This window comes from Rosa chinensis, chromosome 2, assembly GCF_002994745.2.
Source record: "Rosa chinensis cultivar Old Blush chromosome 2, RchiOBHm-V2, whole genome shotgun sequence".
NCBI classification, from domain to species: Eukaryota; Viridiplantae; Streptophyta; class Magnoliopsida; order Rosales; family Rosaceae; genus Rosa; species Rosa chinensis.
The window spans coordinates 76,656,347-76,666,434 of record NC_037089.1 but is presented as its reverse complement, the minus strand read 5'-3'; the positions used below and the strand labels follow the sequence as shown (position 1 = coordinate 76,666,434).

Here is a 10,088-nt window from a genome sequence, read left to right as displayed (position 1 = left end):
AGACATCGGTTCCTTATAATAAACCGATGTAAAGAAGTTTAAATGATAACAAACTTGCATGCTTTACTATTGTTAAACCCACATTTTATTGTATTTAAAGCTTAAAGAAATATAGATTATATAACACAAGTTTGAGTTTTAACATCGTTATTGATTTAAGAACCGATGAGTAATACTGTTGTAGACATCGTTTCTAATAATGAACCGATGTGTGGATATGTTAGTAACATCAGTGTTCATTTACGAACTGATGTCTGGAACTCGGTAGTATATCGTTTCTGACAATAAACCGATGTCTGGATAGTTTAGTAACATCGGTTTTCCTTTCGGAACTGATGTCTGGGACTCCGTAGTATATCGTTTCTGACAATGAACCGATGTCTGGATAGTTTAGTAACATCAGTTTTCATTTCGGAACTTATGTCTGGCACTCGGTAGTATATCGTTTCTAATAATGAACCGATGTCTGGATGTTTTAGTAACATCGGTTTTCATTTCGGAACTGATGTCTGGCACTCGGTGGTATATCGTTTCTGATAATGAACCGATGTGTGGATATTTTAGTAACATCGGTTTTCATTTCGGAACTGATGTCTGGCACTCGGTAGTATATCATTTTTAACAATGAACCGATGTCTGGATATATTAGTAACATCGATTTTCATTTTGGAACTGATGTATCTGTATTTCTGGACATCAGTTTTTATGGCTAAAACTGATTTCAACTTTATATCTAAACATCACATTCTATAAAGAGGATTCTGTCCACAAAATAGAACTGTGATTATAAATTGCAAATTGGGGTATTATATCCGACATTCATCATCCTTAACAATTTACAAAATGGGCAAAATAAAACCCCAATTCATGCACCAATATACTACAAGGCTAGCCTAGCAATTAGTATTCTTGTTTGTTCATAATTGCTACAAAAAAGTTAGTTAAAAGCTAGCCTAACTCAAAATCAAGAAACTGGTCAGAACCTACAGCAGAGTCTGTAAGTAGTCGGCTACTTCAATGCGGACCTCGTCAAGTTGTTGTTGGGTATACCCTTTCCGATCCTTTACCGCCCACTACAAATACATATAACAATGTATGTCATAATGATACACCAATATTAAAAACATAGTTTTTTGTCAAATTACAATGCTTATACCTTGGTTGAAAACGAAAGCGTGTCATCATTAATAATATCCTTCATGTACCGCATAACATAATAGCCACACTCAACTCCACCCGGCTGCTTAGGTGTGCCCTATTTATTCATGTTATTGAATTAGAAAGAGAATTATCATAGTAAAACATATATTGTAACTCGATCAACCACAAATACTATGCTTACCGGAAGTAATTTTAACTTAGGCACTTTGGTAACCCTCCCCTTTTCAGCATTGTAAGTTTTAACTGCACTGCATACATCACCACCAAGGAAATATTCAGCAATAATATCACTTGGTGCACAAAGACAGTGAATTAACAAACCATAATCAAGCTTACTTTATCACTGCATTTTCCCATGGTTTGTAATGCACTGGTTTTGGCAAAGGGTCGACGATATAAATCTCATCTTCCCAAATGATTGTCAATATCCAATGTTCCCTACATTAATACATAACCCACATGATAATCGGTTAACTAAGCACCATGCTATCCATGACTAAAAGTATAAAATGAAAACTTACCCCGGATTGTAGGCCATTAAAAATATACGATCACCCTTACCATCTTTCAACCGATTCACCAAGTAAGGGACAAATTCCGATCTCTCACACATATATGTGGCTGCCGGATCAATGAAGCCAAAAGTATCCAACTCATCTCTCTCACGGAGAGTCTCATGTAGGTTCCTGTATCAAGATATATAATAAGCATGAAATTGCTGAAACTTGGGAAAGGAGAAAAAAAAATTCAAGCTTTTGGTGTCGAGTAAGGTGTTTACGCCATATATGCTGCTATCACTCCTTGGCCAATCTTATTCATTTCTAAGAGATCAATGACATTCTCAGTCAATATGAAGAGCTGTTTCTGTACCCCAAAGACACTATCATCCAACATTGTCCTTATCGACTCATTGGTTTGGCTCATAATAGTCTTGGCATGCTTGTACAACAACTTACAACGCTTGGGCACAAACGGGTTTAGCTCAGCTTTGTCAAACAGTTGTTTGACAAAATCCATCTTTCTTTTCTTTTTCTGTCAGCATAGAAATTAAACACTCACTTCAAACAACAATATATATACAAATCAGATTTAAGTCTTTACTTTATTCACTGTTCGATTAACAACGTCCTACTAAATAAACACATTCAATAACTCAACACTCACTTCAAACCACAATATGCAAATCACATCTTTCTTTAATCAAAACTGACTTCAATTTGCACATCCTACAGTGGAAATATCAAACTGATCCTACTAAATCAAACTCAACACTCATGCACATCCTACAGTGGCAATATCAAACTGATCCTACTAAATCAAACTCAACACTCATGCACATACAGTGGCAATATCAAACCAATTCCTACTAAATCAAACTCAACACTCTTGCACATCCTACAGTGGCAATATCAAACTGATCCTACTAAATCAAACTCAACACTCATGCACATACAGTGGCAATATCAAACTGATCCTACTAAATCAAACTCAACACTCATGCACATCCTACAGTGGCAAAATCAAACTGATCCGATTTAGTCTTTACCTTATTCACTCTTCGAATAACAAGCTCTTCAGGCCAAGCCACATGACTTCCAACAGCTTGGCCAACCAATTCCATCTCATCACCCACTGGGAAAGGAAGTCGTGCTTCCTCTTGAATGGCACCATCCACAGACACCCTAACACACCCCTCCTTCATTGGAACTCCATGTATCACCCTACTGACATCCTCTTCATCAAAAACAGTACCAAAAGCAACTATGTTGCTAATGGTGTCCACTGCTAACTCACATGTGCCACCCTACATGAAGAACCATATGCCAAAAATACCCAATTAAAATATATTACAGAAATTCAATAAAATGTAAAATACTGGAATTGCATCAGAAAATATATTTTTACCATTTCAGTAGGGGGAGGAACAACCTCGCAGTCGTCAACCTCTTGTTTCACCTTCGGTTCATCAAGAATATTGGAGGTATTTCTTCTTATATCTTGGAAACTCCCTTTATCCGATATAGGAGAAATTGTATTCTCTCCTACAACATGCACATTCAAAGGTGAAGTGTAAGGTGTCTTCCCTGTTATTAGTGCTTCTAATTGAGCAATCTTTTTATGTAAACGCTCTTCTGTCCTTGCTTGTTGTGCAGCGAGCATTTTCTTTGTCTCTTCCAATTCACGATCACGCTCTCTATCACGTGCTAGTAATTCTGCCTTGGTAATTCTAATCCTTTTCTGCTTCGGCATCTTAAAGTAGGTTGAGGGATTGACAAAGCCTCCAACGCCTCTCACTCTACCCGAATGTTCAGGAGTTTCTAATGCTTGAGAAAGAACATCACTACTCCCTGAGATCTCAAGCTCACCCTTACTTTTCTTTTCCAACAAATCATCCTAATAGGATACCACAAAAAATATAAGCTTCACAAGGTAATAAACTAAAAATTTGAACAACTTACTAGAATTCATTCTAATAATCAGCAGCTATGTTAAAAAAATCATGGAGGAAAATACTTACTATCTTTGTGGCCACAGCTCTAGCCTCCTCATCTATGTCCCCATCTTTTCGTTGACGGGCTTTCTTCCACATAATTGCACGATCAATGACCTCTCCTTCGGGCAACGTCTTTCTCTGTGAAAAGATTAAAACTATTAGCTAGTAAATACACTATACAATTCAGTTTAACAAATTTCATTATGCTCATAAAAAATAGGAAAAAAACTTTTAAAAATGGCACAAGATTACAACCAGCTCCTCCTCTAGTCCAATATATCATTTTCTTGATAATCGATGATGATATTTTCTCTTCTTAACTCGTTCACTTTGTTCATTATGAAGCTGCTGCAGTAAAAAAAAATAATAAAAAAAATATTACCCAACTGAGTTTCTTTGTCACATAGAAACCATAAATGCATAAGATGCTTATACATATATTCTATCATACCAGAAATTTTTCGGTAGTCCTCTCTTTTACAAAATCCTTCCATGGCTCCCTCCCAACAAAATTATATTGACTCGGTGGCTTTCTCAACTTCTTCTTCTTTCCCAAGTATGGGAGCACATATTTTCGTGTTAACATGGTCTTGAATGCTCTCCATTTAGTGCCAGCAGATGTCAATACCAGTTTCTTGCTTTCAGGGGCTACCTTGAATGTTTCTTATGCAAATATCATAAAAGCATGAAATGACTTCAGCTTAGTGTATCAAATGAAGTACAATAAATAGACTAAACTATCCATCAGCAGCATTTCAAATACAATAGGACACCGGTTTAAATGAACAAACTAATCATACGTAGCATCTCAATTAAAGAAGCTCATCAGCATCTAGATAGCACATCAAGATAACTGAACTAACTCATAGTTCAGTTTCTGAACAGCAGCATTTCAGTGACAAGACCTTACTCATAAGCAGTTCAATGACAAAGAATACCATACAAATTTACCTGAACATTGAGCCAAAGTTTATCCTTCAAGTCACCATCCACTTCGGGCCAGCTTACAATATTGATGGGCACCTTGGTCCGCGCCAACATTCCTATGTAAGACTGTAGAGTGTGTCTGATTCTTCCATTTGGATTGCCCGTCTCGGTGTATGATACTTTAAACTTTTTTCCCAAAGCTTTCTTGACCAAGACCTTGTACAGTGCTACCACATTACGCTTCCCTCTGGTTTTGACTGATTCGGTGCTCGTGATAGTGTTAGCTGATACAGATTCTTCTTTTTCTTCAAGCACTTCATCAGTCTCAGGTTGAGAAGTCTCCAGATCAGCTTTTCTCTTTAATTTTTTGCCTCTTGGTGACTTTCGAATTCCCTTCTTGGAACCCATTGCTACCTGAAATATACCGAAAATTGATAAATAAAATGTTATATAAGGGAAACAAAGGAGGAAAGTATAGTATGATAGAACAAAGTGTTCAGCAACAAATACCATCAAATACCATATATATATATATATATATATATATCACATATTTGTCCAAATTCATATAAAAAAGAATTGACAAAGTGTTCAGCAACAAATACCATCAAATACCATATATATATATATATATATATATATATATATATCACATACTTGTCCAAATTCATATAAAAAAGAATAAACCTTTTCTGCTTCAGCATCAAATACCATCAAATACCATATATATATATATATATATATATATATATCACATATTTGTCCAAATTCATATAAAAAAGAAATAACAAAGTGTTTAGCAGCAAATACCATACAAATTTTTCACATCTTACTCTCTTGGAGCGGTGAACTGGTCAACCCAAAGCCCCTCAACATTGTCTCTTATGTAAGCAGAATCATCCTCATTTTCATCTTCATCACAATATGGAATTTCGGCACAGAATGGTTGATGTTCCATGGTGGTGTCCCCTAGATCATCGTCATAGAAAGAATCATGATAATCTCTATTTGGGGTAGTTAACACAACTGACCAGTCGGCATCAAGGGGATCTTCAACATAGAAAACTTGCTTCACTTGACCAGCAGAAGCAAATTTATCTTTTTTCTGACCTTGTCGATTAAGGTTGACCAATGTAAAACCAAACTCATCTTGTTTAATTCCTTTTTCATTTTCTGCCCATCGACACAAAAACAAAGGGGCTTTGAAATCATGATAATCGAGCTCCAAAATCTCTTCAATAAACCCATAAAAAGTCATATCACTCTCCACCGGATTTTTATCCTTGGCACTCGATAGCTGCATTGTCTTAGCCACCAAGGACACCCCACTATTTTGGACAGCTCTAGCGTTGTCCCGGTGCTTTGTGGAGTATTTAACTCCATTATATCGATAGGCTTCATAAGTAAAAACTGTAAAACTCGGTTTTCCAGCAAGCCACCTCACTGTTTGAGTAACATTGTTAGGTTTTTCCTTAAGTTCTGCGGACACCTTGGATTGAAACCAATCGGCAAAGGTACGATTGTGCTCACTTTGTAGCCACTTTTTGCTCTTCTTCTTCCCTCCCCAAAGCTGCTCCACAATCTCCTTATGTGCGCTACAACAAGAGTTATAAAATCAAAAATGTGCTTATAAAAATATTCGAACATGCGAGAGAAATCATACTTGGCTGAAAGTACTTACTTTCTATATGGATCCACCTTAGCATTATTGAACAACACATGAAGATGTGCCTGGTCTCTGACTTCTTCATCTACTGACTTCAGCTTCGCACCCGAAAGTGGGCCAGAGAGCTTAGATGGACCCTTAGGAACACCAACTGAACTACATTGTTGTAAAAACTCCGAGCAAAACTCAACAGATTCTTCTCCAAGATAGCTCTCAGCTATGCAACCCTTAGGATGAAAACGATTGCCACATAATCGTTCAAATGGGTACATCCATCTATAATAAACAGGGCCACATAATCGAACTTCTCTAACTAGGTGCACAGTTAGATGTACCATTATATCGAAAAAGGACGGAGGAAATATCTTCTCCAGCTCACACAACGTCAACACCAAATCAGATTGCAGCTTATCCAACTTGGACACATCGACCACCTTGGTGCACAAAGCATTAAAGAAGAAGCACAGCCTCATTATAGAAATTCTGACATGTTTGGGAAGCACCGAACGAATGGCCACGGGAAGCAATTGTTGCATCAACATATGGCAATCATGAGACTTCAATCCATACAATTTCAAATCATCCATGGAAACCAGATTTTTGATATTTGATGAATGACCATCAGGGACCTTCATAAACAATAAGGAAGTGCAAATTTTTATCTTCTCCGCCCTCGACAAAGTATATGGGGCAGCAGGTAAATATGTTCTTTTCTCCCCAATTTTCGGACCCAAATCAACTCTTACACCCATTTGAACCATATCTAAGCGAGCAGCAACACTATCTTTTGTTTTAAAAGGCATGTTTAACAGAGTACCAATCAAACTTTCGCAAACATTCTTCTCAATATGCATGACATCAAGAACATGGCGAACATGAAGCGACTTCCAATACTCCAAGTTAAAGAAAATTGACTTTTTCTTCCAACAAGAAGGACCAGCTCCATTTGCAGCCGAGCTCTTCTTTTTTCCCTTGCCGAACTCATAGTTTAGATGCTCAAGTCTCTTCAACACTTGCTCTCCGGATAGTGGTGCTGGTGCAACTTCAAATTCTTGCTCATTATTAAATGCCTTCTTTTGTCTCCTATATGGATGATGGCGTGGCAAATACTTACGGTGGCTGCCATAAGACATTTTTCTACTATGGCCCAAATGCATGGCAGAAGTTTTGTCCCCGCATATTGGACATGCTTTGTACCCTTTTGTGGTGCACCCCGATAAGTTTCCATATGCGGGAAAATCATTTATGGTCCACAATAAAACAGCTCTAAGAGTGAAGTATTCTTTCTTATGTGCATCATAGACATCACTAACCCCATCCCACAAAGATCGCAAATCATCAATCAATGGATCTAAGTAGATATCTATGTCATTGCCTGGCTGTTTTGGACCAGAAATTAATAAAGATAACATCATAAACTTCCTCTTCATGCATAACCATGGAGGAAGATTATACGTCACCAATATTACAGGCCAGCAACTATATCTACTACTCATAGAGCTATGTGGATTAATACCATCAGCTGATAATGCTAACCTAAGATTTCTTGATTCAGAAGCGAAATCGGGCCACTTATAATCAACCAACTTCCAAGCAGGAGAATCGGCTGGATGGCGCATGTATCCATCTTGAGTTCGCTTGTCTTCATGCCAGATAAGCATTTCAGCCACTGAAGCAGATTTATACAAGCGCTTAAATCTGGGAATTATAGGAAAGTACCACAAGACTTTGGCTGGTTGCCCCACTTTTACAGATTTATCCTTCTTCAGCTTCCAACGAGAGAGACCACACTTGGGACAAATAGTTGCATCCGAAAACTCTTTCCTAAACAATATGCAGTCATTAGGACATGCATGTATTTTCTCATATTGCAGGCCCAAATTGGAGAGAGTCTTCTTTGCCTCATACAGAGTTTGAGGCAATACATTATCCTTCGGAAGCAAAGACCCAACAGTGGCGAGTAACTCAGAAAAACAAGTATCACTCATACCAAACCTAGCTTTCAAATTGTGAAGTTGCACTAATGCTTCTAACTTAGTATGTTCACTATTGTGAAATAATGGTCTTTCTGCTTCCTCGACAAACCTACTGAACTCATACGACTCCTTATCATAATCACCTTCATTGAAAGCAGCTTCACACATATTAACAGTTTCGGAACAAACTTGAGGGTTTGGAGGGGCGCCAATAGGTATACTGGCACAGGAGGACAAAGTAGGTTCTCCATGCCAAATCCAATTTGTGTAGCTCAAACTAAAGCCATAATCAAACAGGTGTCCCCTAATGACTTTAATCGACTTCATTTTAAAGTTTACACATCTTGAGCAAGGGCATGGAATTCTTTTAGGGTCAATGGCATTATCTTCGGCAAAAATCAAGAAAGTTCCAACACCCATTTCATACTTTAAAGTGTTCCTATCTTCATTAATCCAAGATTTATCCATGACTGAAACATTTAAAAAAAAAATTAAAAAGAAAACACTCGATCAATCAAGTCATGGCATCAAACAACAAACTGGAAATCAATAATTCATATAAACAATACCGAAGAGCAATGCGAAAATAATGAAAATCTAACCTGACTATGGAAGCATCAACAAGGATTAGCCCTTCCCAAAACTGCTGCTGCCAACTACCTCTCCTTGCTATTCAGCTGACCTGAAAAGTCATAATAAAAATTTAGTTTATGATATAGGGTAGCCCCCCAACCCTCATAAATTCTGGAAATTCCAAAATGTGATTGGCCTTTTCGGCTGCTTTATGTGTGAAATAATTTGACCATGCAAAACCACATACTAACATGTATTAGACATGCTTATTTCAAAGAGGTGGTTAACTCCTTAACAGAAAAGAGGTCATTCTGGGTTCAACTCCCTTAAACCTTAAAGTCTGAAATTTTTACATTGGGCAATTGTAACTCTACTGCACAGTATTTGAAATAGTACAAAACCCAGATTTATCCAATACATTCTGGAAAGAAAAAATTATAATGGTGCATGCTTCTCTCTCAACTAAACAAATGGTGCCTAGAACTGAAAATTTAAATGAAACTTTTTAAAGGTATAAATCTGAGTATACATAAATCCGGGCCAAAGAGGGTGGTATATATCAGTTTGACCCCTTGCAGGAACATCAGACTTTATTTAGGTAACGTGCTCTCTCCTATGAAATTTATATTATCATGAAAGCTCCATATTTACGCCTTATTTCAGTTTGGTTGAATTTAACCAAAAAATTACATTCTCATGAAGTCTATTATGAACACTATAATCCAGACTCATTGAAACCAGCAAAGGAAAACAATGCTCATGAGTATATTTTTTGGTTTTGATGAGGTAAAGCATGCGATTGCTATAAACCAAAAAAGAGGTTTTCATAAACCACAGATATTTTAACTAGCCCAACATTCCAGCTGCCCCAACACAAAGCAAGATATACACGACAATACTAAAATTAAGAACTAAGTGAGAAGTGGTGACAACAAAAATTGATCTCAATCCTTTCCTAAAAAAGAAAGCAAAAATAGCAATCAAACTTAATTTCATGTTACCTTTAGTAAGCCCTATTTAAGGGCTAATGGAGGATCATAACTGAAACCTTTACTGCAGAGATAAAAATAAAAAATTAAAATTAAAATATTATCAAACTGAATTTGTATCAGAAGCATAAGTCTTCTTCCAAGATTTAGAACAGGTACATTTAACAAACATAAGATGGACCTGTAATCTTATTTGATATTAATAAATGTATGTACATGTAATCTAACAGTAAGCATTACTATTCTAAAATGAAATAACTTACATATATATTCTCAGACAGTCAAATAAGAACAAAGAGAAT

The 10,088-nt window shown here is 36.8% G+C and overlaps 2 protein-coding genes across 2 annotated transcripts; both read right to left on the bottom strand.

Annotated features, from left to right (window-relative positions):
- Positions 1-640: 640 nt before the first annotated feature.
- LOC121051431 lies at positions 641-1,716 on the bottom strand. Its single transcript, XM_040513802.1, has 5 exons — positions 1,683-1,716; positions 1,498-1,599; positions 1,343-1,409; positions 1,157-1,255; positions 641-1,073 (listed from the first exon to the last, which is right to left on the bottom strand). The coding sequence occupies exons 1-5, from the start codon at positions 1,697-1,699 to the stop codon at positions 984-986; spliced, it is 375 nt and encodes a 124-aa protein (XP_040369736.1). The 5' UTR covers positions 1,700-1,716; the 3' UTR covers positions 641-983.
- A 3,695-nt stretch (positions 1,717-5,411) lies between these two features.
- On the bottom strand, positions 5,412-8,692 carry LOC121051337. The gene is made up of 2 exons (XM_040513596.1): positions 6,264-8,692; positions 5,412-6,177 (listed from the first exon to the last, which is right to left on the bottom strand). Exons 1-2 carry the CDS (start codon positions 8,690-8,692, stop codon positions 5,412-5,414), a joined length of 3,195 nt encoding a protein of 1,064 aa, XP_040369530.1.
- Between the last annotated feature and the right edge of the window lie 1,396 nt (positions 8,693-10,088).

What these genes read in the sequence shown, in the direction of transcription:
- LOC121051337 (XM_040513596.1), bottom strand. Translation starts at nt 8,692, where the DNA reads ATGGATAAATCTTGGATTAATGAAGATAGGAACACTTTAAAGTATGAA. An exon ending in AAGGTGGATCCATATAGAAA is followed by an intron (nt 6,178 to 6,263) that starts GTAAGTACTTTC and finishes CTCTTGTTGTAG; the next exon opens with CGCACATAAGGAGATTGTGG.
- LOC121051431 (XM_040513802.1), bottom strand. An exon ending in TGGGAAAATGCAGTGATAAA is followed by an intron (nt 1,410 to 1,497) that starts GTAAGCTTGATT and finishes TGATGTATGCAG; the next exon opens with TGCAGTTAAAACTTACAATG. An exon ending in CGCTTTCGTTTTCAACCAAG is followed by an intron (nt 1,074 to 1,156) that starts GTATAAGCATTG and finishes ATGTATTTGTAG; the next exon opens with TGGGCGGTAAAGGATCGGAA.